This window comes from Aspergillus neoniger, assembly GCF_003184625.1.
Source record: "Aspergillus neoniger CBS 115656 unplaced genomic scaffold BO87scaffold_24, whole genome shotgun sequence".
Classification (NCBI taxonomy): Eukaryota; Fungi; Ascomycota; class Eurotiomycetes; order Eurotiales; family Aspergillaceae; genus Aspergillus; species Aspergillus neoniger.
In genome coordinates, this window is record NW_020291152.1 from 286,667 (window position 1) to 313,168 (window position 26,502).

A 26,502-nucleotide genomic window follows, 5' to 3' on the forward strand; every position below is an offset into this window, starting at 1 on the left:
TGAGATCGAAAGAACGCCTTCTGTGGTATCATTTGCAAAACGCCATCAGCTGAAACGATGAACCAGACTCACGCCAGTACTAAACACCATTCCTATATATTATGAGTGATTTGTGTATCTAATAATGCAGGTTGACTTTCTTGGGACCAGCATATGTCCAATCAGTTCAGTTTCTTCTTCTTTGGTTGAATGAAGAGGTTCGGGGCAGGACGTTTGCGGACCACTGCCGGACGGGGTGGCTGTGGCGGAGACGCTGGCATGTCCTCTACGGCAGACTTCTGATGAGAGCCAGTCGCACTGCTACCGAGCGGTTGGGAGGTCTGTTTCTTGGCCGCAGCCCCTGATAGAGACCCGGACGGGCCTCTCGTTGGCTGTGATGCCTGTGCACTTCTTCCTGCCATAGGCCTATCGGATGTGGCAGGGCTATGCGATTGGGTTATTGCTCGTAAACGAGCCTCTCTTTCCCGCAAGCTGGGACCAACTTCCAGACTATTCTGGCTCACGGAGGGCGCACTCATCTGGAGACGTGACCGACCAGGCACTCTCAGAGCTGGGGCCTCCTTGCGTCGAGCGACAGGGGGCTCAGCAGGACGTATATGGTCCTCGATAAGCGAGCGCGGAGCCTGTCTGACCTGGGTAGCTCTGTTATTAAGGTGCTTTGTGGGCACAGCAAGAACGTTATTCCTCTTCGTCGCCGTGAATATGCTATTCTTCTTCTTTGTCTCCCTCGGCCTACCAAAAGCCCAGGAGGGCATTGAGGATGACGACGTTGGTGAGCCGCCAAATCTCCGATCGTATGAAGCATATCGTTGCCTCGCGGTCGGCCTCTCTCGGGGAAGACCGATAATTCGTCGGTCGGTAACGAGTTTGGCACTCTTCTCCTGACGCTCCGAGCTGATGCCATCTAAAGCCATCTTCAGCTTTTCAGCATCCTCTTCCACTGCCCGTTGGACTTGTTCCCGGAGGTCACAATATACGTCATACCAACAATCGGGTTTCTCAGGTAGATCGTATTCGTCCCATCGCGGGATATCTCTCTTGATGAACTCTAGCCAGAGTTCTTCGTCATCTCGCATCAAATGTGGGGACTGTAGCTCCAGAGTTCTCTGTAATGTGGGGTGAGTTTGACAGTTAGTCAAAGGGGCACTGACGATGGACGGGGGATTTCCGCTACAGACTCACCAGTTTCTCAGGACTCTCCACTTTCAGTAGAAATGGTCGAGCAAGTACATAGGGAATGTTGCCGATGTCGTTTAACTCTGTATAAGCGTCGATTGTAAGTACCCTGTTGAGGTCTTCTGATTGTGAGATTGTGCGTTGCATACGTTTCACGTTCCTAATCGCAGTCGCCGTGCAGAGCTGCAAAAGTGATGGTGGCGGCATGGTGGTTTATCGGGATGGGCACCAAAAAATAACCAAAAAAGTGGCATGGAAGGAATATCGGATATAAGGAAGAAGTGAGAGGCATCTGAAGAAGGCATGTGAGATGGTCACCGACGATCAGGATGAGATGAACGTAAGGCCATTGAGCCTTTGTACGTGGTAAATGCGCCTGCGTCAGGCTCAGGGCGGACAGCTGTCTCGTCATGACCTCATTGGTTCATTGAGGCCAAGTCAGGCGGAAGCTCGGATTCTGCCGACTGTTGGAGGCTCACCGCCCAAGACGATGTTATACGTTCTCATTGCGGACAATGGAGAGTGGGTTCTACAATAGTAGCTATCTTCAGGTTATTAGGCACACGTAGTGTTGGCTGTGCTGGAATATTACTGCTACATCTGGATGTGGCTGTTGTTGGCCCCTGTATAAGTATGCAGTCGCCATGTGACTTCCACAGTGCTTGGTTGTCCTTCTTGGGAATGGCCCGTCATCATTTGCTCGCAATGATCTATAACTCAGGCCGAGTAGCATTGTTATAGTGGCATTATCCGCCTGCAGAATAGGGCCCTCCCCGGAATACATCTCCGCAGCCTTGCCGTTTACCTAACTGAAAAGTGAGGCGGGCTTGGCCAGTAATGCGCCCCATCGGGCGTTGCGGCAAGTGCATAGCCTCGCTGCCAAGGCTCTGTATAGCTTTTTATGCCTCATACTATAATGATGACCGGAGACTGATCACTACTCTGATGGTATAAAGATTAACGTTGTGGGTGGAAGTTGCCCTTCGTAAACTCGTACACAGAGTTCATGATGAAAGTCATACGCACGATGGATGACTGCGCCCTGGTGTCCTCGGTTCCTGGAAGGCTCGAACAGATGTTGTAGTAATAGCGTAATGTAAAGACGAGGGGATATAAAGACGTCCTCGTGCCATGAGTCAACTTCCTGCCATATTCTCAAGGATTAGCGTACAACACTTCATCAAATTGTTCGAGCAAGAAAGATCGACAGTACCATTCACAGCAATTTTTTACTGAACTATAATATCATCCAAGCCTCCACAAACCGCAGCCATGTGGTAAGTCTCTAGATCAATGCAAGTCGAAGCTTGTATCTTATGCATGCATGCTACAGGTACGCGATATCTCGACCGAGCGAATATCTTGTTCTCACTGGAGCCGGGATTGATGACATCAAAGTATGCAAGAAGGCATTTGTGTGGCCACTTCAGCGGGTAAGGTTCAATCAGAGAAGTGTCAAGAGCATAGCTGACATGTTCTTGAATAGTGTTCGAGGATATCTGTAGCACCGTATGATTTCTCGCTTAGCTTACAGGCTATGACAATCGAGAAGCTGCAGTTTTCTCTGCCAGCAGTGTTTACCATAGGCCCCGACAATGAGCCGGGCGCACTCAGGAAATATGCGCTGCTTCTTTCGGGCTGTACAGACGAGGCTGATCCTGCCCAAAAGAGGGACCTGAATAGCAAAGCAAAGCAGAACCATGTCCAGGATATCGTTCGAGGAATCATCGAAGGTGAAACACGAGTGATTGTTTCTAGCATGTCCATGGAGGAGATCTTCAAGGAGAGACAGATATTCAAGACGAAAGGTGAGTGGCGATATGCTAACTAACCGAGTCACTGTTTTGCTAACATCTGAGGAAGTGATCGAGAACGTTCAAAATGAACTTCAGCAATTCGGCCTAAGGATGTAAGTTCCAGCCTGTTGAGGAGGTATCATCAATTCTAATAAATCATAGTTATAATGCCAACGTAAAGGAGCTTCAAGATACCCCTGGAAGCGAATATTTTGCTTTTCTGAGTCGCAAGGCTCACGAGGGAGCCCTCAACCAAGCTAAGATTGATGTTGCAGAGGCACGAATGAAAGGTGAAATTGGAGAGGCAGAGAAAAAGGGCAGAACCAAGCAGGAGATTTCCAAGATTGATGCCGACACCGCTGTTCTAGAAACAAAGCGCAAGGCGGAGAAGGCCAAGGCAGACTCAGAGCTTACAAACCGCAAAACTGAACTGGATGCTGATGTCCAACTTAACAAGATCGCAGCTCAGCGTCAGACGGAAATGAGAGACGCTGAGTTGCAGAAACAAGTGGAAAGCAAGCGCGCAGAGACGGAGTTAGAACGTCTCAGAGCCGAGCAGGTCACAAAAAGCAAGGTTGAGCGTGAGTCTTCTCAGGAAGAGGCCGACGCTGCCTTTTATACGGAACAGAAGGCGGCGGATGCAGAATTGTATAAGAGTAAAATGGAAGCAGACGCAACCTGTAAGTCGTCGATGACCTTCAGCGACAAACTAATGCTGACTTCTCCATAGATTATCGCCAGAGCAAAGACGCAGATGCAGCTTTCTACACCCAAAAGCGAGAAGCCGAAGGAATCCTCGAGATGGCAAAGGCATATGGTGCGCTCGTTGATGTTCTCGGTGGTCCTCAGGCGTTCCTGCAGTACAGAATGTTGGAGTCTGGCACCTATGAAAGGTTGGCCGATGCAAATGGTCGTGCTATCAGTGGCCTCCAGCCGAAGATCACCACTTGGAATACCGGAGGTTAGTATTGCCAGCATATCGTCTACTGGAAATTATCACGAATTCTGACATAGCAATAGACCATGGAAACGGTTCGCCAGATGCTATGGCACCGATTCGAAATATTATGCAGGGCCTCCCTCCTATCTTGAGCACAATCCATGAACAGACCGGGATAGCCCCACCGTCATGGTTTGCTGAGATGCCAAAGTCCAAGGATTTGAACGGCAAGCCCCTTCAGACAGAGTCTCATTCTTTGAATTAAGACCCTTCTGAACCCCTATAAAGTTCCCTGCATCAGATGAAGGAATGGTATTGATGGATGTTTCTATGTATTGACTCGCGTATTGTAGCGATTGCTGAATGCTTCTTATTGTCACAGACACACCATCAAGACGAGGAGGATTGCAGTATTGCCATGAATAGTATGCCACCACTGGGCCAGATAACACGACGTGTTGGAGAAAGATTGCTAGATCATATGTTCGCTGAATAGTTAATGGAATACCCCTTGAGTTGCTAGTACTGATTAGACCAGAGATCCCTTGAATATGCATGATGACAGATTCCACGCTTCTTCGGTCCAAATCGGAGATAGATCAATCGCAAAGTAGCACGCTGTAACGATATACTCGCTGGTCGGGTTGCTTTCCTTCTTTACCCAATCCATCTTTCTCGTATGTCACGTGCTGTCCCACCTTCTCCACTAGGACAAACACTGCAAACTGCTCCTCTATAGCATCATCGCGGAGGGGCAGACGAGCAAGAGCAGCATTACGCAGTAAACTCCTCTAGCAAGTTCAGAACACCTTCAATCTCCCTGAGCTATATTCTCCACACTTGACCTGGGAACATTTGCTTACCCTCCCCCAAAACCTACCTAGTCAAAAAGTACTGTCCAGGTAAGTTCAACTACTACTAAGTACGATTATTTGCCATTTTTGGCAACGTCTCGTTTGGCACCTGTCGGAGCTCCTAAAGCTTCCCGCCTCGAGTCATTAAGCTAGAGTCAGGCCACAATCTCATTATTTCTGTGTTCAGCACGGAGAAATGCTATTGTCCTAGGGCTTATTATCCGCAGAAGTGCAATAGACTCTAATTCCGACTCAATAGTGTCGATCATCATGGCTCCTCGCTCTCAATTGGAGATCGCCACGGCATCTGTCGAGCGCCTGGTCAAAGAAGAGGCTTCGTACCACCGTGAGCTGCAGGAGCAGACGGAAAGAGTCAAGAAGCTGGAGTCCCAGGAGGGCGGCGATGACGAAAACAGAGAGTACACATTGAGGCAGGAGGTAAGTAACTTACTTAGTATGGTCGATATGCATAAAAGGAGGTCGCTGACAATTGTTTTGATAGCGTCTGGCTCTCGAAGAAACCAAAAAGGTCCTCCCGACATTGAAGCAGAAGATTGAGGATGCTATAGCCAAGCTCAATAGTTTGCTGGTGAGTGACAAATTTCCTACATGCTACTATGTACAATTTATCTTGTGCTGTCAGGAGGACTAAGATTCTAAATTTATTGCTAGGTTGAGGAAGGAAAGAAAGGCCCCGAAAGTAATGTCGAGCATATTAATGCTGCGAAGGAAGCCATCGCCAAAGCCCGAACAGCGGAGCGGGAGATCGCCTGAGATAGCTCATTTTTCCATCTACTGGCACATGTACTTAATCCACAGCACGAAAATTATTCAATAAATTGCCCCTGAGAAAAGCAAAGCCATTGTTGCATTGTGATAGTTAGCCTAATGCGAACGCCACCAACCGAACTCCTTGCTCAATGTGTGGTAGAGAAAATTCTCCGATAATCAAGTAGTGTCCATTTTGTCTGCACGGTCATCCTGGACTTCCTCCCCTTCTTCTAGCTCTTCGGGGACCTCACCCTCATCTTCCATTGAGGTGTCCTGATCGGGGGTAATCTTATTCTCGTCGTCCACCGCAGTCATTTGTCGCAAAGGTGACACCGCACCGGCAGTACCCGTCTTTTCCACTTGCAAGCCTGCTGGTGATCGCCCAAGATCATCATGGCCATGTTGAGAAGGAGTCAGACTGTTTGACTCGTGACGAGGGGTATTAGCTCCACTGGATTTCCCCTTGGAGGGAACATCCCCGTCATCTCCATCTTCTTCCTCCTGCATGCCTTCTCTGCGCTCGACCTCCTCCTTCTCGTCACGGATGAGCCGACGGAGTTGCATCCCTTCTTCGACAATGCGACCGAACTGTTCTCGCCGTTCAGACCAGGTGTGTGCGTAGTCTTTACTCTCTTTCTCCAGCTCAGTGATTTCCGCCTGTAGCTTTTGTAAATTGGCTTGTTGATCTTCGCGCGGCTTCAAGAGTCGGTTGCTGGTAATCTTCTCTGCCAATTCATCGTAGCTTTTGCGCAATGCTAGTAGACGCTGGGCTTCCTCGAGCTGTACCCGCAGCTCTGCTGTATTGTCACGCACCGATTGCATTGTATCAAGGATTCGAAGCTTCTCGGTCGCATAGCGCTCGCGCTCCTTCTCATTACTTGTCAAAAGGAACTGGATGCGCGCGATGCTGCCTTCGAAGGCGGCAAAATCCAAAGCAACATCTTCACGGAAATGGCGCCATTCCTCGAGCCGTTTCTGTTTCTCCGCCTCTGCAGCTGCTGTCGCATCGTCGTCTGCACCATCTGGTGGAGGAGTGGGAGGGAGCGTTGCGTTGGACACTACGATGGAGTCATTGTTGAGGAGGCGTTTTGAAATCCGCTTGAAAGGCTTTTCTTCGACGTTCAAGAGGCGCGACTTGTGGAGACCATCTGGAAGGGCATTACATTAGCACGGTGTAAGGACCGGGGCGTGTTTCTAGAACCACTCGACCTTCATCTGGTTGATCCAATAACCCGTAAGACGTCATTATGGTCGTAAAAATAAAATAGGGTATTTGTCAAGGGGAAATGCAAATCTGCGTCGGGGAGGAGTCGAAATGGATCGCGCGTCCTCCTCTTCTCGGTGGCCGCGTGAAGATGGCGCAAGCCTTCAAAGGGAAAAAGGCCGGATGGGCCGATGTGAGCGGTCGGGGGATCCGCGCTAGGCGGACGCCGACCTTCAGCTGCTCCTCCCGCCCGCAATTTAATGCGGGCAGCGTCCACTCTCCTATTTCCGATCTGATACTACTATTCATTGCGCTTCCTTCTCCTCATCTCACCTCTCCAATCTCACTTGTCAATCACTGCGGCAGGTGGTCAACGGGCCCTGGGAGGGTCTCAGTCATCCCTACAGCTGCTTCCCACTTCGAAGCTGTTGGTCGCTCAACTTCCATTGGCTCACGGTTCAGATCGGCTCTATCTATGTTTCCCTGATTGGCTATGGTTGTCAGACTTGGGATCGTCATAGGGAATTAGAAATCTTGCATTTTACGCGCCAAACAATGCCGAATTTATCGCCCAAGGAATTCGTCGCTGTCTTCAGAATCACATGAGTCAGAACGCCTCACTGATGGAAATCATTGTCGACACCGACCTGCTTATGTTCCGCTCGCGACACCATTCTGCATTGTGATGGCGGAGATGTACTCGGGGCTCCACGTGGGCCAACGTTTCAGCTCGCTGGAGGAATTTAAAGGACTGGTTCGAAGTATTTCCGTGAGACAACACTGGGAGCTTCGAGTGACCAGAAGCAACAAGAAAAGCGTTGTCATAGGCTGTCGATCTTCGAACAATTGCTACTTTCGTGTTGTGTGCCGCGCGAACAAGAATGCAACTTACATCAGCAGCCTCCAGGACAGCCACAGTTGTCGTCGCAATGCCACTTCAACCTCGAAGACACCAGCTCGATCGGAGGCATCGCATGTGCGGTTCCTCCTGACTGAAATCCCCAAGCTATTCGACATGAAAAACAAAATCAGGGCGCAAGACGTTGTGGACGCTGTGAAACGATACCATGGCTATGACATCTCAATGCGACAAGCGCAACGAGCTCTTATCCGCCTACAGCAACATGAAGCGCAAAACCAGAGCGAGGGCACCAACACTCATGACTCTAGTGGAGATGACCGACAGGACAGCCAACCGCCTCCTTTAGAGAGTCAGGCGGAGAGTTCGACTTTCGGCAGTCTCTCTAGTCAAAGATGGATTACAGACACTCTCCAAACCACCATCATGGAAAACATACCTCAAGATGAGGTTCACCGGGATCAAGCTATTTCGGCATCACAACTTCACAGCCAACCTGTACATCCGCCGCCTCGGGTACATCACCAGGTGCAGCCCACACAACAAGCGCCGCCGGCTGAGGTCCTGTCACCAGAACAGACACCCCTAGGTCATAGCCTGCATCACCCTGCAAGTTCCCAGCAGTCTCCTTATTCAGTCCCTGCTCCCGATCCAGCACCACCTTCGGACGCTGGGCGCCCAAAGAATCCGACTCAACCGCGACCAAATGATGGGCAGCTTACCAGCCCACCATTCGTTCTGACCAACTTCAAAATCGAGTTTACTTGCGCCACATGTGGTGCACCAAACCAGAGCTTCTTTCCTAATCACGGCAACGTCACTGGTGGGCATTATGCCCCCCAGCATACTGTTCCTAGTCAGGGCGCAACTTCAGCCAGTGCGGGCCCTTCGATACAATCGATTCAAAACAGTGATGGTAGTAGCCGCGCCGGAGGCGGTCCAGCGTTTGAAGGTACCTCTGTGGCAAGCACACGTGGCGTACAGCAGCCTTGGACAGCAAGAACCATGGAAGTTCCACTTACACATGCGCATCCATAACTCTGTGTAGAGTTGGGGCGATCAAAGCTCCCTTTCCCTTTTGCCCCAATTAAAAAGAGCGTTAGATACGTCTCTCCGATCTGCGTTAACCTTACGGCTCGTGACGAATCGCGGCCACGTCTGCAACCTTGCGGTATGTTGCTGCACATCCGATTGGATGACTGGCATACACCCCTGCAAATCGCCGCTGCAACGCTGTCTCTCAAGGACATATGTACGATGTAGAGTGAGCTCAGACGCTATAGTGCGGAACAATATGCCTCACAGGTTGATACTTGTCACTGCCCTCCCTTTGGAGACAATTCCTGTTCAATTGACGATCATGTACGAACTCAGGGCATCGACAGTGTATGCGATTTTCTTTACCAGGATGGACTCTATTGCAAACCCGAATACTACCTGCCGCCTTCATCTTCATCATCCAAATGATTAGCTGGTCTAGTTACAAACACGGCAAATGGGTTCTCTACGTCGATGCTCAGGACCGGCTGAGTCTGGGCCTAAGACATCGGCCGCAGCTTTGCAGGGGTCGTTAGAAAATTTACGGTATTGAACCTTGGCGGTCTCTTTCATTGTGAGTCATGTTCGAAATCAGGCCGATGAGACAGGATCAGGATCGGGATCGGCCTGTTTGGACCAGGTGCAGGAAAGAGTTATCTATGATGTTATCGCGGGTGCGGGCACTTGGGCCGACCAACACATTTTTTTCGGATGTCCGATTAGCCGGTTTCCAACCTCCGACAGGGGAGATCCACTTTTGCTACGACTGTCGCCAACTGACTGGCAAACCCGACGCGGAAAGATGCCGCTGCCACGGCTTGGTTGATAAAAGAACCAATGAGAGCCGTTGGATCTTATCCCTGTGGAGTGGGCCATATGGCAAGAATGCTGGATCTCGGTCGACGGTGCTCGGCGGTGCCTCCGATGATCCCCTATGAAATTGACAGGTTAAAGACTCGGACGACGCTTGCGGCCAACCATTGATTAACCAACACTTCTCGTCCCATATATTGTGCCGTGCTGTTCTTATCAGTTGTTGCATATATATCTGTTTGGTGTCTATGGCCTGAAGCCGTACACACACCCTGTCGACAAGACTCAGTTGTTGAGAGATATCCCATCTGGTCAATATTGATTTTCCGATTTTTTACATTCTTCCATCCGTCTTCTCTATAATACCATGCTCGGAATTCCCGCCTTCATAAATTCTATATTGGCATAGACAGAACAGAACAAAATGAATCGACAACAGGCTGCGGAAAAAGCCTTGCACGACCAGACTAACATCTTGCCTATCGGGCAATTGCTGGTTGTCTTTACGGGGCTCGCAGTTTCTCTGCTTATCACCTTCGTTGATCAAAATGGTATCAGCGTTACTCTTCCCACAATCGCCCGAGATCTCAACGCCCAGGATACCATCTCATGGGCAGGCACATCGTCCCTTATTGCGAACACCATGTTTACGGTGCTTTATGGTCGGTTGTCTGATATCTTCGGCCGAAAGATAGTCTACTTGTGTGCCTTGGCACTCCTTTGCATTGCCGATCTACTGTGCGGTCTATCTCAGAATGCTCCAATGTTCTATGTCTTTCGAGGATTGGCTGGTGTAGCTGGCGGCGGTGTCACCTCCCTAACAATGATCATTGTATCAGATATCGTCACCCTCAGAGACCGGGGCAAATACCAAGGAATTCTGGGTGCGGCCCTGGGGATGGGCAACGTTATCGGGCCGTTCATCGCCGCAGCATTCGTCATGGATTCGACATGGCGAGGTTTCTTCTGGCTCATTTCTCCGCTCTCTGCATGCTCCATTGTTGTGGGCTATTTCCTTATTCCCAATAATGCGCGGAAGGACAGCCTCCGCAAAAATGCCCGCAAGATTGACTATTGGGGTATCCTGTCTTCGTCCATTGGAATAATCTTTTTGTTGATCCCAATATCGGGAGGCGGCTCTTACTTCAACTGGGATTCGGCAATGGTGATTAGCATGCTCACCATTGCGGGCTGCGCTTTGATTGCGTTTCTTTTAATTGAATGGAAAGTCGCTGTGTTGCCTATGCTTCCAAGTATGTCACCAGTTGAACCTCGATACTTAGAACCGGCTGCTAATTCTTGAACAGTGGTATTTTTCAAGAACAGAGTGGTCTGTACCTTGTTCTTGCAGAGTTTCCTTTTTGGAGCTGTGTACCAGTCGTCTCTCTACTACCTGCCGTTGTATTATCAGAACGCTCGGGACTGGTCCCCGATTGTTTCTGCTGCACTAACGGCGCCAATGGTCGCCTGTCAATCAGTGGCCTCTGTCTTGTCCGGCCAGTACATTTCCCGGCGCAAGCGTTACGGAGAGGTGATCTGGGCTGGATTTTTCTTCTGGACGCTGTAAGTGACCCTGCCGGTGTCTTGCCCATCGTTAGATACTTGTAATCTGACATTATATTTAGTGGCGCCGGCCTGATGCTGTTGTTCGACCGCCACACCAGCCCGGGAGCTATTGCTGTCATCGTTGGCATCGCTGGCATAGGCGTTGGAGGTGTCTTCCAACCGACCATGGTCGCTTTTCAGGCGCATTGTACGAAGGCCCAGCGAGCTGTCGTAATCTCGGACCGGAATTTCTTCCGCTGCCTAGGTGGTGCATGTGGTCTGGCTATCTCGGCTGCGATCTTGCAGGCAACGTTGCGATCCAATCTGCCTGTGGGATATAGGGATATTGCTGATTCATCCTATTCGCTCCCGTCGAGGGCCGGTATTCCCGATGCAGATTGGGAGCAGATCCTTGACGCATATGCCAAGGCTTCTCACTCCGTGTTCATCTTCCAAGTCCCGCTGATGGGAGTCTGTCTCCTCGCATGTGTCTTTATTCGCGACCGGGGACTGGAGAGGCCCAAGGATCAGTTTGAAATAGAAGAAGAGAAGAGGCAAGAGGAAGAGAAACGGCGGCAAGAGCAGGCCCAGGAACAGGCCGAGAAGCAGGCTGCAGCTGGGGATAGTGAAGTCCAATCGGAGCAGGTTCCTGAATCCCAGGCCAGTGGTGAGATGGAGAGTGCGTCTCGCTCCGAGAAGAAAGCGGAACCAGAGCCGTAAGGTGGTTATGAGATGCAATGAATCTACTTATGATACAAGTCCGGCATAGATGGCGTTTCAGCGATACAAAAAGTCCACTGCGGCGATGCGCATCCATTGGTATATGACATACTCTTCTTGAATATCTCTTTAATAATGTTATGGAAATACACATGATAGTGCAAATACAGACGAGTAATCCATATAGAGGAACCCACGCGAGGTGCTTATCTTTCTCGTACTAAATTTAATGGCTCCAGGCGCTAACTGGCGGGTCGAGCCGAGATGTCTTGGCGGGGACGAGCAGCTTCCCAACTTCTTCCTCCATTTATTCCTGACTCATCTTCTGCTCTTCTACATTTTCGATTGTCGAGCGAGTTTAACTTCTCTTCTTCCCCTTCTTCTGTATCAGGGACAATATGAAATAAACTAGTATGGATATTGCGAGCACTTCGACCCCCACCAGAACCTCCTCTTCACCTTCGCGGGACTACAATCCCCGGAAGCGCGGCAGAACGGCATGCACGCGCTGTAAGACTAGAAAGCAGAAAGTCAGTAGACGGATCCACCTATCCTTGGAGATCAGTCCGGGTTGTAGTTGTCTCCAGAATGTTACTCAGGGGCATCAGTCAATGCTAATGGTCAAGTCTTAGTGTGACAATGACTACCCTGTGTGCTCCAACTGCCAAAAGGCCGGGGCGATATGTGACAAAGCCACCGTACGACAGGAGAATGGCACTCAGAACGAGTGGGATCCCCCTTTTCCCACCTGACCCGAAACATAATCCCTGTGGAGTACTGACAATTGTAGATATACCCGTGCGTTGCAGGATCGCATCGCCTACCTTGAGTCCCAGTTAGAGTCGAAACCCATGAGTAGCCGGGCCAGCAGCCATGTCGCCCATCCAGTTGCTGCACTCCTGTCTCCTCCACATCCGGAGACTCCCAGTAACCCGACCCCTGGTCTGGATCAAAATGCTGTCGGAGAATTGGTGGGATTTCTGGCACTCAACTCCTCGGAGGCGCCTGCATACGTAGGTTCCAGTTCGGGCCTCTCCTTAGCTACGAATCTTGGGGAGATGGTCCAAGCCACAATATGGAACCAGGCTCTATCTTCAGCTCGAGCAGCGTCATCAAGTAGATTTGGACCTGCAGCGGGACAAGGATCTACGGGTCTTCCCCCTCAGCCTCCTGGCGAGAGGGCTGGTCATGTCCATGATCGAACTGGACCGCCACGAGTGGAGGAGGTGTTGGTGAAAAGCAGCGAGCCTCCTAGCGATAAAATGGGAACCAGGATTCTTCATGCCTATCTCACCCGGATTCATGTTCGCTATCCGTTTCTCGACCGCACGGAGTTGTGGCGACTGCATGAGGCGCGCTGGCGGCTGGCGCAAAAGAAACGAGAAGAGCTGACCAAGGAGGAACGGGTAGGCATATTCAAGCTGTATCTTGTATATGCCATCGGAGCTACAGCGATCCAGTTAAGTGAAACTTACTCGTATACCACTCCTGAGGTATGTTGCTCTTGTGGTGCGGAGATTATTTGTTCTAACCACCTCGCCAGCGATTTTACATGACCGCTTTGCAACAACTACCGAATATGTGCGAAATGCGATCTATAGAAAATATTGAGGCTATGGCCCTGCTGATTGTGTATCACCTTCGCTCCGCGTCTGGTCAGGGCATGTGGTACATGGTAGGCCTGGCCATGCGTACCGCTATAGACCTTGGACTACATCGCAAAGCAAACGAGATCAACATGGATCCCTTCACTGCGCAAATGCGGCGGCGTCTTTTCTGGACTGTATACTATCTCGAACGTGTCGTGTCTATGTCCCTGGGCCGGCCATTCAGCATCGCAGACAGACACATCGACCTTCCTTTGCCTGCAGACATTGACGACGATGTCCGCGATCCGGTCTTGCTAGCCGCCCCTCCAGCTCCGACCAGAATCACTACCCTGACATTTGCCATATTCCTCATGCGCCTGCGGCGCATTGACTCCGAAATTCAGCACAAGATCTACCGAGCTGACCGACCACTGCACACTTTACGCTCGAAGATGGACCGACTCTTTCTCCAGCTCGAAGAATGGAAAGAGTCAGCTCTGCGACGTTTCACCGGATCCGACCTAGACTATCCAATGCTGCACTACCACCGAGCCCTACGACTCCTCATCCAGCCATTCCTACCCTCACTCCCTCTCTCCGACCCATACTATCACATCTGTCTCCGCGCAGCCGGAAACACCTGCCAAACCCACAAGAAGCTACACCAAACCCTCGAATACGGGCACTCCTTCCTAGCCGTCCAGACCATCTTCATGGCTGGTATCACCCTGCTCTACGCCCTATGGACCCACACAAGCGACGTCTGGTCTGTCCAGATGAGCAACGACATCCGCGCCTGCTCCACTGTCCTATTCGTGATGGGCGAGCGCGCCGAATGGGTCAAGAAATACCGGGACGCATTCGAGTTACTCGTCAACGCCGCAATGGAGAAACTAGAGGGTAGCGACGCATCCAAGAAGGTGGGTATGGCGGAACTGATGACAGCCCAACACAGTAGCAGCGGTGGCATCAATGCAGGAATGTTCAGGGATCATCACAACCTCACCACTACATGCAGCAATAGCAACAACCCCACCAGCGGCATGGCACCAGATATGAACAACGCAACGGCAGCCAACACCGCCGCCCAGGCTTCTTCCGAACCCACTAGCAGCCAGGACCATGGCGTGCGCATGGCATTGCAGATCGCGCCCTGGATCGATCTGGAAGAAGACAGTCCATTCTGGATGCCTGATTTCGAGACGCTGGAGAGTCTGTCGGGGAATTTATGGGATAGTGGCGATTTGGCTCCGTTTGGGCCCCTTTAGGTGCAGATCTCGGGACATCAGCCAACGAATCGTATACTTAGGAAAGTGTCTGTCCACACAGCAAATCATGAGTCTGTGGCACCCATATCTGTCTGCATGCAAGGCGCGATCCCTGCATGAATCGGCGATCGCGGTAATCCGGTGCTGAATTACCCATACGCTCGAATGTACAGGAAACGCTGCTATATCTTATCGACTGCATCTCTAGGCAACCATCATCAATCGGTAACACAGCAGCTGTTTGCCATCTCAGGGTCTGAGAGTGCATGGGATCTCTGGTCCGGATGTAAACGGATCACCGCGACGCAAGGAGAACGTATTTCCCCTCACTATTCCAGGCAGAACGAGTGTAGGGGTGAAGATGATGATAATACTCAAGTAGAGAACTATTCTTCCCCATCAAGGGCGTCAGGCGTCAAGGATACCATTTTCGATATACTCTCTATAGAGAACGTCTAAGATAGCTATCTAAACCACTGAATAAATGTACAATGTCACCTCCCGTGAAGCGAAGGGAAAGATAGAGGGAGAGAGAAAGCGAGCAAGAATTAAGCAATAAATATCTATCATAACTCATCCTTCACCGGCGGAGCAGGCATAGGCCTCCCACTATCGCGACCCAAATCGACTCCATTCTTCTTACGCCACTTCTCCCACAGGGCAAAGAAGTCCTTCTCCATGCCGCTCTCCATCTCATCCGGCAAGATAACCGCATACTCGACATACAAGTTCCCAGGCTCTTCATCCTCATCGTCATTATCATGAAGATGACCATCCGAGTAATGCGGCATACCCTCACCCTTAATCGTCTCCACCGACAACGGTTGCACGACCTCCCCGCGCTTCCTCCCTAAGTGAACCACATGTCCATCCAAATGCGTGATATTGCGCGTCCACTCGCCCATCCACGCCTCGCGTAGCGACAGCGCCTCCTTCCAAAACAGATCCTTGCCCTTGCGACGGAAAAACGTCCCATCCGTACGATGTTCCTCGGCATCGCTTAGCTCCGGCTCCTTCTCCTCCAGAATCAGCACCAAGTCGCCCGCAATCCAGTCGGGGCTCTCATCGGCCTCGTTCTCGTATACCAGTCGCATCCCCTTATCCATTCCAGGTTCCACAGTCGCATGTGTCTCGACCTCGCGGCGAACAACCCGGTGGCCATGACACACCGGGCACGGCTTCTTGATCATCTTGCCCTGTCCGCCACACTTATCGCAATGCATCTGCACTTGCTGGAACATGCCCGGCGCGAGCTGGTGCTTCTGGATGATCATTCCCCGTCCAGAGCACTTATCGCAGGTGACAACCTCCCGGTCCGCGGACCCGGTACCCTCGCACGCATCGCAGATCTGCTGCTTCTCAATGCCGAATGAGAAGTCCCGTCCGTTGTAGAAATCCCTGAGCGGTAACCCGACCCGGAGCTCCATGTCCGGTCCCCGGCGATGTCCCGGCGCATGTCCGAAATGGCCTCCGCCGCCGAAGAATCTCGAGAATAGATCGAATGGGTCGTGCGATTGTCGGCCGCCTTGGCGGTGCTGTTCGAGGCCTTCGTGGCCGTATTGGTCGTAGATCTTGCGGGTGGAGGACGTGGAGAGCACGTCGTAGGCTTCGGCGATTTCGACGAATTTCTTTTGCGCGGTTTCGTCGCCTCTGTATAGCATCGAATAGATTAGCAATAGCGCCAATAGAAGAAAGAAAGTTGGGAGAAGGGAGAGGGTAAAACGAACGGGTTCTTATCCGGATGGAACTTCTTGCTCAGATGTCTGTAGGCGCGTTTGATGTCCTTTTCCGAGGCGGACTTATCTAGTCCTAGGATCTTGTAGTAGTCTTCTGCGGCGAGGACCAATTGGATGAGACAGATGGTGAGGACCACGAAGAGGGCCACGGTTCGCATGGTGGGGAACATGGTTGCGTCGGTTTGGCTTATTTATTATATGTGGTGATATTGGTTGTTGTGAGCTGCGAAGCGTCGCAGCTCAAGTAACTGTCGTGGTTGTTTTGTAGCGAGGGATGTGGTGTCGGCGTGGGTTATACTTCAAAGTGTTTGTTATGTTGGAAGTATAGAAGGATGTCGATCGGCCAAGAAGGACGGATGTATGTATGTGGGTAGATTGGGGGAAAGGAGGGACGAGGAAGATTGAGGGGAGAGGGTCGGATAAAGGTGTAAGGATTGAGGAATGTTTGGTCCCTGGCGGGAGCTGCTCAAGATCAGTCAAGACCTCAAGAAGCGGACGTTGTGTTTGGCCAGGCTGTCTGTTATCGCGGACTCGAAGATGGAGGATGTTCGGCCAACCACATAAACCGGTTAGGTGGCCGCAACGCCGGCCGGCTTTACTGTTCGTCCGCGACCGGGTCACGTGGGATCACACTATACGGGGAGGACCGGATCAGAATTCATGAACTGTATACAACAGTCGCTATCAACGCTCATTGCTAGCTAAAGTAGAGAAATAAACTGTGGCAAATTCCCCGCACCCTTACTACGAACCCACCGGCGTCGATCATCCAAGCAACTACGGAATATACACTTTTATAGCGCGGGGACCTTGACAGTTGATCCAGACCAAAGGGAACAATCGTGACTCGTGATGAAAATGAGCGAACGTCCTAGGTTCAACCTCTCGGCACATCAAATACTTCGTTTCGCCAGGTCCGTCCGAGTCCCTGACTCTCATCGCCCTCTTCAATGGCCTCAGGGGCCCGAGAGGCCTCGTCATGCCAGACTTTGACCAAGCTGCCCGGGGCGTATACACCCTTGAAGACACCGCTACCAGGTGGCTCAAGACCAATACGAGTCTCGACGTCGGTGTCGGGAAGCGATTGCAGCCGTGCCAGCACTGCCCGCACGAAACTTGCCAGGTCCCGAGGGTTGGCAATGCGTGCTGCTCGCAGACGTTCTCGAGCAAAGACCAGCTCTCTGTTGAGCGTGAAAGCAGCCTGAACAATGTTCTCCGCGATCTTCTTTTCCAAGACTCGGCGGACTAGGTGTTTGAGGAAAGGCTTCGTCAACCAGATGAGCCACTTCCACTTGCTGCGGTGGACTTTGTAGTCCAGCTTGTGGATCCGCACACGGACACCGCGCAGAGTGAAGATGTGTTCCAGCCGCTCTCTTCCAACCTCTATGTCCAGGGAGATGTCAATACCGCGCCTATCCAGGTAGAAGCTGGCAATTCCCTCATCTTTGAGGCCAAATAGAAGCGCTGAATGGGTCCGCATCCAATATCCGAATTCCTGAGCACTAATATTTAGTCCACATACTGTTGCCGTAAATGTGGTTTTGAGATCAGTGGCGGTTTTCTTGGAATGCTTCTTCACGATGTCGATGTCATTGCGCGTTGTAACATGCATCCGGTATGGCAAAAATGAGGAATAATTGACGGTTTTACCAGGTTCTAGGATGAGGCTCTCCAGTAATAGATCGACCTCTGGTGCAGATATCTCCAGCCGCGGGATTGGTATGTATTGAATAGTGCGGAGAACTAGGGGAAAGAAGACTTCGATCAGGTCGGTGGGTAATTGGCCTTCTCGGCTATTGTAGCCGTCCCAAGCATCCTTGTATAGCTTGTTGGTCGCATCGAAGAGTTTAGACACAGCTTTGTCTTGCGGAACCGTCCGCAGAGCCCGTCTTGCTTGTGCCAGGAATGCATCCACATCCTGACGGATACTGGATCCTGTCTCAATTTGCTTTGACTTTTCTTTGAGTTCATCGATCTTCTCTTCGGCCGAATCGAAGAATTTTGGATCAGTCAACATCTCTTCGACCAAAGAACCTGTCTCAGAGACGAATTTTTCAAACTCTGGATCTTTGTTCGAGTGCTGCATTGCAGCTTTGAAACGCTCCTCCAGGGTTTTCCATTCCTGAGCATCGCCAAACGACTGAACCAATAACCAGAAGTGTTCCATTGCCTCCTTGAGGTCCTTATTGACATCGACTTCCTCTTCTGCTGTTGTGACGACATCCGAAGCCGCACTTGCATACGCTTTTGCATATCGCCCCAGCAGTTGGCCTAATGTGGCAACCGAATCTGTATAGTCAGAACGGTCCCGAAGGTTCATCACAGTCTTCTTTAACCGATAGAGCAAGGCGTCTTTTTCCTGTCCGGCTAGGTGTTCTTTGGCACTGTGAACTGCATCTTTTCCGGTGCGAGCAACACCATTGCCTGCGACTTTCGCTACAGTAGCTGCCTCTTCACGTAATTCTTCGTTTCCTGCAGAACGGCCCTCGTCGGCGCCTGCCCCTTGAATAGCATCTACATCTTCCTGAGAAGGTTGAAGCTCCTTTCCAATCTGCTGCGATGTGTTGGACAACGAGAATGCCGTATCGGAAAAGATCTGGCGGCCGACGGTCGACAAATCATCAACGAAGAGCCGGAAGTCCGCGTTGGTCAGGAGTAGGCTTCCCACAGTGCGCAGGCTATCATATGCTGGATCACAATTGTTAGCTCATTACTCTATGCCCTGTGGTACCCACAGCCTGATGCATGAACAGAAAAGAACGGAAGTCGGTACCCGCTTTCGTATCCGCCCTTGCCTTGGTTTGATTGGCTCGCTGCTGTATCTTGTTGGGGTCGATGGACGCCCTGGAGCGTGAGAGGTGCCACAAGAACTCCTGGAGCTTATCATCACCATTCTTCTCTTGCAAGAGCTCGATGAACACTTGGATCCAGAGGCGGCAGTCGCGGACAATCTGACGGCCGACGGTGCCAACATCGTGGGTATGAGGGGAAAGGACATCGGAAGCCAACAAGGTGCGCAGATTGATGATGGCTTGTTCAGTAGATGGCATGTACCCATCCGAAAGGGCACGGATCATCTGGTATGTGTGTAATTTTTGATGCAGGCGACGCTGGAGGGTCGTGTCCTCCCGGTAGCGAGGGAGGAGGGGCTCCGTCTCTCCTTGCGGCATGATGAAGAGATGCCTGGCGTACCAGGATGACTTGACAAAACACAAAGCTAGGTACCTGATGAAATTTGATGAAGATGGAGATGGTAAATGCACACAACGAACAGAGGGGAGATGATGAGTATCTGCAAACCTGGCCGAGAAAACAATGGGGAATGGAAGCAGGAAAAGAGGGGAAACCGGCAGCTGGTTAGCTGATTGCAAAGCTTCCCGGTTGTTGTTGCATGTCTCGATCACGGGCCTGCGCCTAATCACCATTGCGTCACCGCTACTGGCCGGGTTCGGCCGCAGTCAGGTGACACGCCAGCATTGTCCTATCATCGCGATATCCTTATTATCTCCCAATCATTGCTTCTTCCAGTCTAGATGTAATCATGTAATAGCTGGATCATCCCAGACGGAGCATCATATATGCCATTGTGCCCTGTACAACTGCAACGGTCCGGATGGCTGACTGCGAGATTCGATGACGGCTCACTGATAGATACACCATCGCATGATATCCTTATCTCAAGACTTGACATTCTCTTGTACACCACGCAAGGCCTGTGTGATCTCAAAGCTGTAGCAGATGGTGTAATGCAATGAAACGCTGGCACCGCAGTCCTTCAACGACGTAAGGGCGAACGAGATCTCTGTTGCCTGAATAGCCTGTACAAGGACCGATAACATGGAGGTATGACTGTTACATACACCTGCAAGGTTAGCAACGATGGCCGCGGAGTATCGCATGCTTTCCGGAGTCCTGTCCGATGAGTCAAGTATGGCCACAGTGCCACCAGGCCGATTTAATGTCAAACAGGTTGACCGCTGTGGGATACGATGGATCCAAAACTAGGAAAGCATTGTCACACATATTGACGACTAAGCCAACAGTAAATAGCTCTCAGATTCCAGTGTGTATGACCTGTATCACACACTTCATGGGCTAGAGTCACCCAGCTTCAATCTTTCTCTCATCAGGCGTTCAATGCGGGAGGTGCTTGGAAGCATCTGAGGTATAACCCGCGGCTAAACCGTTGAATCCAAGGAATGGAAGGATCAGCACCAGTCAAGCTTTGTGATCCATGCAGCTCGGGTCCGGGGCTGGTCGAGGAACTGCTGAAGTGGGTAACCCGGTCAAAACCTGCATGGTTGCGTGGATGGATGCGCGGGATGAGGTACAAACTTCAGCCACCGTGTCAAAAGTGAGGGATAAATTGGACATGAAAAATCGCTCGAACGGGCATCAGGGTCCAATGGCTTAAGAAATCGCTCAGGACAGCCCACGCTATCTTAATTAGATGAGTTGGAGATCAACAAGAATTATTTAGTAGTAGCTCACACGCGACTACAATAGTTGTATAGTAGTATATCGGCAAGAGCACCAATGGGAGTGGAGTCTGTAACCGGATTCTATACTTTTGACTAGGGAGGATATACTTAGCACTAACAGTGCACAACAATCATAATTCCATAGTAATTGATCACTAGCTCAGAACTAGACACGTTTAGCTCCCACGATAATTTCTCTCACTTGACAATTAATAATGAGATGAGCCTCGACCTCGTAAGCTGGTCGTGTGCAGGAGACGAAATTTTGCGTGCTTCCGACGGAAACAGCACGGTTCACACCTACACTACTAATTATACTACTCTCCACTGCGAGAGAGGAAGTCGAGCAGGAGAGGACCAATCATGAGGGAAGGGTTACTGCTTCAGATATTATTCACTGGAAGCTACGGAAGATTTTCGCAGTTTCGCAGGAGGCGACTCCATCGGATGCTCCATCGGTCGGGACCGATCGGCGAGGCGCAAGGCCGTTTGAAGTTTCAGACTTTTTATTATTGGGCAGCCAGGACCGCGGAATTTGGAGTCAAAATTGGAGACCCGACAATAAAAGAATTTTTTTCTTTTTTTTTCTTTTTTTGCCTGACCTTTATTCGCGCATTTCTGATCGGCGCAGTCAAGTAATGCGCAATGTGTTTCGAAGGGTAAGTAGTCTGGGATGGGGGCGACGAGCTTCCTTTTTGCATTGCGTCTGCACCACGGAGTATTCCGGGTACGATTCACCCTTGCTAGGAATACTCCGTGGTGGATTGGATCAACACACACACACACACAGCGGGCAATACGAGTCAATGTCGGGTGACAAGCCAACAAGTTTGAGGGATTTTATGAGCTTTGGGAAAATTTGAAGATATTCGTATATGTGTGTATATCTGGCAATCGGCCGACAGGACACGAAACACAGGTGCGGTACTACTACAGACACACACTGATTCGTGTATGTGTGTGTGCGTATGCGTGTGTATGTGTGTGTGTGTGTGTTCTGGTGCTGGCTTTTTTGCAGCCGCTGACAAGACCCGAACTCGGCCATTGTCCGGGCCGCGTTGCTGCGGGGAATGTTAGCGGGACTATCTTAGAACTAATGGCTGGCACAGCATGAATAACATCCGGTCCAGAATCCTTCCTGGTTCAGTTAGATCGTCTGGAGACTTGGGGCCTGGCAGTTAGCTTAGGCAACTAAGCTGGCTTAGTGGGCGTAGTTTAGCCTGTTTCTCTGCCACATGAGACCCGATCCACCTCAACCACCATGGCTGGACCCTTTGCTCTTGTTGGCTTAGCGTCTGCTGCGTGATTCCGATGTCTACGCTGAATTCTGACTAAATCGGGTCCACCATCCGACCAGCAGAAAGAATGGGAATCGGGTTTGCCATCTCGGAAATCGGGGCCCGTAAGACAGTATACAGTATAGGGTATAGACCTCCGTCGTAGGGCGGACGGTGATAAGAAGCGTTGTCCTGGACTTAAGAGACTAGTCCACCGTAAGCAGGATATACTTGTTGATAGCTATCACATTCTTTTGGAATTGATTAACCCCTTAACACCCCCATGCTAGTTTCTACACTGGTAGATCTCATACTTTCGGGCGCTCGGAGTATAATTGTACACAGTAAGCCAGTAGTTGCAGAGGGATTACCCGAAGTGCATCTGGATGAGCTAGAAGACTGACAAGTACCCCGTACAATCCAGACTGATGATGCTGGTGACTCGATCAGCTCTCTCAACTCACACCTCTAATTCGTACTTTATGCATCCCCAACAATACGCATGGATTATCAGGAATCCTGTTTGGTTGTGGTATAATTCTGGTATAGGTCTGTAATTATTATCCAACAAACAATTCACAGAGCAAGAAGGATCCATATCTAGAACCATCTTTTACCGAAACAAGGGGGAACTTCCGTAGTAGGTATGTCAGCTGCCACCGAATCCCAACGGGGAAGAGGATAAAAAAAGAGAAAAAAAAGAAAAAAGAAGAAGGTCCCTCTTTCTCCCCACTCGGACTTTGGAAAGAGAAAGAAAGTGTGTATTCCGTTAGGAAGGAAATGAGTAAGTGAGTGAGTGATTGTGTGTAAAAGAAAACCAAACAATTAGGAATAGAAACAAAAATACCAACAACAGCAACAGGAGTACAGCAGCAATACCCAAAAACACATGGAATAAACACAATAAACACCTCAAATCGAACAGGTCGGGTGTGTGTGTCGTGTGTTGTGTTTTCGCTGTACTCGGTACTACAACGTAGCCGTCGTCCTGGAACGAGAAATACCTCAACTTTTCTCCTCATTATCTTCTTTCTCTTTCCCACCCCCCAAACACCGAGAATCAACATTTGGAAGGTCCAAGCCCCTCACGGGATTTGTCAATCTATTGCGCCTTAATTAAGAATTTTCTTCTTTCACATCAAAAAACCATGAATTGGAGCTGAATCAAACGGACCAAAAACAATCTGTGCGTCTCAAATGTTTTTTTAATTTTTCTCCGCATTTGTCGGATTCGGAGCGAGCTCCCGTTTAGTTTACTCCACACCCGTCCCAATCTGACCCAATCTGACCCGTTCAATTTCCACCTTTCTCCCCCCCCAAGCTTCGCCTTTTTTTCATAATTCCCACCACAGAGCGTCTGTGACCAGCGACCCAGTCGAAACGGTTCGCTGCCATGCAACCATTGTACCCCGATACCCACCGTACCGGTCCCGGTCATCCTGAGTGGTCCCTTGCATCCCGATTCTTCCCGATTGCTGTCATCCCTAATCAATCCACGGCCCTGGTTCATAGTCTTGACGACGACCTCGTTAGAAGATCACGACCGGTGTTGAGACACTTGCTTGGTTGAACTTCGGCATGCGGTGGGTTCTTACTCAGGGGGGTTCAATGCGACTAGCCCAGGGAATACATAAAATCAGACTGCCACCAGTCGTCTCCTCGCCTCAATTGATCCTCTCCTCCACTGCCATCAGCTCTGCTGCCTCCTTCAATCTCCCCTCTTCTTCTGATATCGTTGGTGTTCGTTCCAAGAGTATCCTGGCCGTGACTCAGCCTTCCACCATGGCTCGATTTCCCGCTCAGCAAAGCCGTCCCGTCCACGCGACCTCCTTGGTGAACCATGCGGCACCTGTGTAAGTACCAGTCTTTTGCCTCCCGTCCTCGACGGCACCATCTACACTCGACTCAGTCTCACATTATCACATTTTGACTTCTGCCGTCCTGGTTACTAACAATGCCTTCCTCTACGTCTAGTGATGCCAACTATGACACTGCCAACCCTGCCTACATTCGCAAGTATCTCCGCACCTACGGCTTGACGCCCCCGCGTGCGGAGTCGTACGAGACCCAGAAGACTCGCTGTGCGTATACCTGTAGATGAGGAATGGTGGTCGGATGGGGTTGGAAGCTAATGGAGTTGCAGGCCTGGCTCAATTGGCTCTCAAGCAGACCCCCATCGACAAGTTCCTCTACCTCAGCACTCTCCGTAAGAACAATGTTCACCTGTTCTACCGTCTGGTCACGGACCACTTGAGGGTAAGCCTGCAGCTGCAGAACCACTTTATAGTAAGCCAATGATCTAACACCACACTAAGGAAATGACTCCCCTCATCTACACTCCCGTCGTTGGAGAAGCCTGTCAGAGATGGTCTGAGATCTACCAGCAGCCCGAAGGTGTGTGGCGAATCCCTGTCTAGCATGCTTATCACGGGCTGAATCGGCCGCTAACCATGCACGTCTAGGTATGTACCTGAGCTGGGAGGATCGCGGCAACCTGGCCGCTGTCATAGCCAACTGGCCCCAGCCCAACGTGGAAATCACATGTATCACCGATGGTTCCCGGATTCTCGGTCTGGGTGACCTTGGCATCAACGGCATGGGTATTCCCATTGGTAAGCTGGCTCTGTACACTGCCTGCGCGGGTATTCGCCCCGAGGCCACCCTGCCCTTGACTCTCGATCTGGGCACCAGCAACAAGGCTTTCCGGGAAGACCCGTTGTACATGGGCAGCCGCCGCGACAAGGTGACTCCCGAGGAGGAGCGTGAATTCTTGGATGAGCTGATGGCTGCTCTGACCGAGCGCTGGCCTGGGTAAGTGGCTTATGCATGATCGACCCGACTGGATTGTTGCTTACGCGTTGCAGTATTGTGATCCAGTTCGAGGACTTCAAGAACCCCTTCCCTGCTCTGGAGCGTTACCGTGACAACTACACCTGCTTCAACGATGACATCCAGGGTACGGGCGCTGTCATCCTCGGTGGTGTCATCAACGCTGTCAAGCGCTCTGGCCTTCCTTGCAAGGACCAGCGCGCCGTCTTCTTCGGTGCTGGCAGCGCCGGTGTCGGTGTTGCTAAGCAGATTGTTGACTTCTTCGTCCGCGAGGGTATGACCGAGGATGAGGCCCGCGCGTGCTTCTACCTGGTCGACACTAAGGGTCTTGTCACTGCTGATCGTGGTGACAAGCTCGCTGATCACAAGGTCTACTTTGCCCGTACGGACAACAACGGCCTGCAGCTGAAGACCCTGGAAGATGTTGTTGACCATGTGAAGCCCACCATCCTGATGGGTCTTTCTACCATCGGTGGTGTCTTCACCCCCGAGCTCTTGCGCAAGATGGCTGAGTGGAACACTGCCCCCATTGTCTTCCCTCTGTCCAACCCCTCTCACAAGTCCGAATGTGACTACGAGAGCGCTGTCACCAACACTGATGGCCGCGTGCTGTTTGCCTCTGGTTCTCCCTTCCCCCCCATGTCCTACACCAACTCTGCTGGCGAGACCCGCACCTACTACCCCGGCCAGGGCAACAACATGTATGTCTTCCCTGGTATTGGTCTGGGTACCATTCTCTCCAAGTCGGTCAAGGTCACCGACAGCATGATCTACGCCTCGGGTGAGGCCCTCTCCAAGGCTCTCCTTCCCGAGGAGATTGAGCGTGGCCTTCTCTACCCCGACTTGACCCGCATCCGTGAGGTCTCTGTCGTTGTGGCCCGCAACGTCATCCGGGCGGCACAGGAGGCCAAGGTCGACCGCGAAACCGCCCTGCGCAGCATGAGCGACGAGAACCTGGATGCCTGGATCAAGGCCCGCATGTACAACCCTCACACCGAGGTCTTGGCCTTGGAGCGGGAGGTTGGCTCTATCCTGGCTAGCCTGGGACCCAGCGCCTTCTCCCTGGAGGCTCTGACCGAGGAGGCCGAGAAGAACTCTAAGCTGTGAGCTTAGTTTCTTTGCTTAGCTTTCCGGCATCTCATTCTTAAAATACTGGCTTTGTTCTGTTTTCGAGCGCTTTTTGTTTCCCGGATCCTGCTTGGAAGGATGCGCTTTTGTATACCCCCATTCTTTCACGGATTCTGACCCCTCTTAATGACGATTCTGTTGTCGGATACCACCGATGTCGGACTAGTTTTGGTTAGCATAGATGCTGGTCTTGTGATGGATAAAACGGATGATTCAATGATCAGATCTTTTTTCGGGCTATAGTTTTGCCATTTCGTGGAATCCCGCTAGACGGAACTCGTAGCTTCCTTCATCTTCCGACATCACCCTTGTAGTTATTACAGTGGATATCTGTCTACCCCATGACTCCGAATCGACCCGTTAGCATCCTTTTGTGCGAGGTTTTCGTTTCCGAATCGGGCATGGATACCCCTGCACCTGCAGTCAGCGTCATGTGATGAGGGGATTCATCTCAATGCGGGGAAGGACAACGACATCT

General features: G+C 51.0%; 8 protein-coding genes across 8 annotated transcripts; 4 read left to right on the forward strand and 4 right to left on the reverse strand.

Annotated features, from left to right (window-relative positions):
• Positions 1-161: 161 nt before the first annotated feature.
• Positions 162-1,383, reverse strand: BO87DRAFT_388365 (elongin A domain-containing protein; the record flags this gene model as incomplete). Its single annotated transcript, XM_025624855.1, has 2 exons — positions 162-1,106; positions 1,183-1,383. The coding sequence occupies 2 exons, from the start codon at positions 1,381-1,383 to the stop codon at positions 162-164; spliced, it is 1,146 nt and encodes a 381-aa protein (XP_025477856.1).
• Positions 1,384-2,311: 928 nt separating this feature from the next.
• Positions 2,312-4,304, forward strand: BO87DRAFT_108811 (flotillin domain protein). The gene is made up of 6 exons (XM_025617857.1): positions 2,312-2,609; positions 2,663-2,984; positions 3,040-3,085; positions 3,135-3,652; positions 3,703-3,933; positions 3,993-4,304. The coding sequence occupies exons 1-6, from the start codon at positions 2,493-2,495 to the stop codon at positions 4,175-4,177; spliced, it is 1,419 nt and encodes a 472-aa protein (XP_025477857.1). The 5' UTR covers positions 2,312-2,492; the 3' UTR covers positions 4,178-4,304.
• Positions 4,305-4,746: 442 nt separating this feature from the next.
• BO87DRAFT_408208 (putative tubulin-specific chaperone Rbl2) lies at positions 4,747-5,613 on the forward strand. The gene is made up of 3 exons (XM_025626134.1): positions 4,747-5,204; positions 5,269-5,355; positions 5,439-5,613. Exons 1-3 carry the CDS (start codon positions 5,037-5,039, stop codon positions 5,538-5,540), a joined length of 357 nt encoding a protein of 118 aa, XP_025477858.1. The 5' UTR covers positions 4,747-5,036; the 3' UTR covers positions 5,541-5,613.
• BO87DRAFT_338628 (uncharacterized protein) lies at positions 5,438-6,889 on the reverse strand. The gene is made up of 2 exons (XM_025620595.1): positions 6,747-6,889; positions 5,438-6,685 (listed from the first exon to the last, which is right to left on the reverse strand). Exons 1-2 carry the CDS (start codon positions 6,781-6,783, stop codon positions 5,715-5,717), a joined length of 1,008 nt encoding a protein of 335 aa, XP_025477859.1. The 5' UTR covers positions 6,784-6,889; the 3' UTR covers positions 5,438-5,714.
• A 3,385-nt stretch (positions 6,890-10,274) lies between these two features.
• Positions 10,275-14,573, forward strand: BO87DRAFT_312682 (C6 transcription factor; the record flags this gene model as incomplete). The annotated part of the gene is made up of 6 exons (XM_025619589.1): positions 10,275-10,704; positions 10,759-11,014; positions 11,077-11,712; positions 12,349-12,414; positions 12,507-13,209; positions 13,260-14,573. The coding sequence occupies 6 exons, from the start codon at positions 10,275-10,277 to the stop codon at positions 14,571-14,573; spliced, it is 3,405 nt and encodes a 1,134-aa protein (XP_025477860.1).
• Positions 14,574-15,085: 512 nt separating this feature from the next.
• Positions 15,086-16,576, reverse strand: BO87DRAFT_108845 (putative DnaJ domain protein). The gene is made up of 2 exons (XM_025617858.1): positions 16,301-16,576; positions 15,086-16,223 (listed from the first exon to the last, which is right to left on the reverse strand). Exons 1-2 carry the CDS (start codon positions 16,477-16,479, stop codon positions 15,140-15,142), a joined length of 1,263 nt encoding a protein of 420 aa, XP_025477861.1. The 5' UTR covers positions 16,480-16,576; the 3' UTR covers positions 15,086-15,139.
• A 379-nt stretch (positions 16,577-16,955) lies between these two features.
• Positions 16,956-19,479, reverse strand: BO87DRAFT_338639 (uncharacterized protein; the record flags this gene model as incomplete). Its single annotated transcript, XM_025620596.1, has 2 exons — positions 16,956-18,997; positions 19,041-19,479. The coding sequence occupies 2 exons, from the start codon at positions 19,477-19,479 to the stop codon at positions 17,187-17,189; spliced, it is 2,250 nt and encodes a 749-aa protein (XP_025477862.1). The 3' UTR covers positions 16,956-17,186.
• A 4,533-nt stretch (positions 19,480-24,012) lies between these two features.
• Positions 24,013-26,260, forward strand: BO87DRAFT_378269 (NAD-dependent malic enzyme). Its single transcript, XM_025623758.1, has 5 exons — positions 24,013-24,148; positions 24,211-24,323; positions 24,383-24,461; positions 24,530-24,878; positions 24,932-26,260. The coding sequence occupies exons 1-5, from the start codon at positions 24,022-24,024 to the stop codon at positions 26,001-26,003; spliced, it is 1,740 nt and encodes a 579-aa protein (XP_025477863.1). The 5' UTR covers positions 24,013-24,021; the 3' UTR covers positions 26,004-26,260.
• Positions 26,261-26,502: the final 242 nt, after the last annotated feature.

Bases quoted from the DNA above. Each gene is read 5' to 3' on its own strand.
- BO87DRAFT_108845 (XM_025617858.1), bottom strand. From the start codon at position 16,479: ATGTTCCCCACCATGCGAACCGTGGCCCTCTTCGTGGTCCTCACCATC. The intron at 16,224-16,300 runs GTTCGTTTTACC...GATGCTATACAG, and splicing joins TTCCATCCGGATAAGAACCC to AGGCGACGAAACCGCGCAAA.
- BO87DRAFT_338628 (XM_025620595.1), bottom strand. From the start codon at position 6,783: ATGACGTCTTACGGGTTATTGGATCAACCAGATGAAG. The intron at 6,686-6,746 runs GTCGAGTGGTTC...ATGCCCTTCCAG, and splicing joins ATTGGATCAACCAGATGAAG to ATGGTCTCCACAAGTCGCGC.
- BO87DRAFT_378269 (XM_025623758.1), top strand. From the start codon at position 24,022: ATGCCTTCCTCTACGTCTAGTGATGCCAACTATGACACTGCCAACCCT. The intron at 24,324-24,382 runs GTAAGCCTGCAG...CACCACACTAAG, and splicing joins TGGTCACGGACCACTTGAGG to GAAATGACTCCCCTCATCTA. The intron at 24,879-24,931 runs GTAAGTGGCTTA...TACGCGTTGCAG, and splicing joins CTGACCGAGCGCTGGCCTGG to TATTGTGATCCAGTTCGAGG.
- BO87DRAFT_108811 (XM_025617857.1), top strand. From the start codon at position 2,493: ATGCATGCATGCTACAGGTACGCGATATCTCGACCGAGCGAATATCTT. The intron at 2,610-2,662 runs GTAAGGTTCAAT...GTTCTTGAATAG, and splicing joins TTGTGTGGCCACTTCAGCGG to TGTTCGAGGATATCTGTAGC. The intron at 2,985-3,039 runs GTGAGTGGCGAT...CATCTGAGGAAG, and splicing joins ACAGATATTCAAGACGAAAG to TGATCGAGAACGTTCAAAAT.
- BO87DRAFT_408208 (XM_025626134.1), top strand. From the start codon at position 5,037: ATGGCTCCTCGCTCTCAATTGGAGATCGCCACGGCATCTGTCGAGCGC. The intron at 5,205-5,268 runs GTAAGTAACTTA...TTGTTTTGATAG, and splicing joins AGTACACATTGAGGCAGGAG to CGTCTGGCTCTCGAAGAAAC. The intron at 5,356-5,438 runs GTGAGTGACAAA...ATTTATTGCTAG, and splicing joins CCAAGCTCAATAGTTTGCTG to GTTGAGGAAGGAAAGAAAGG.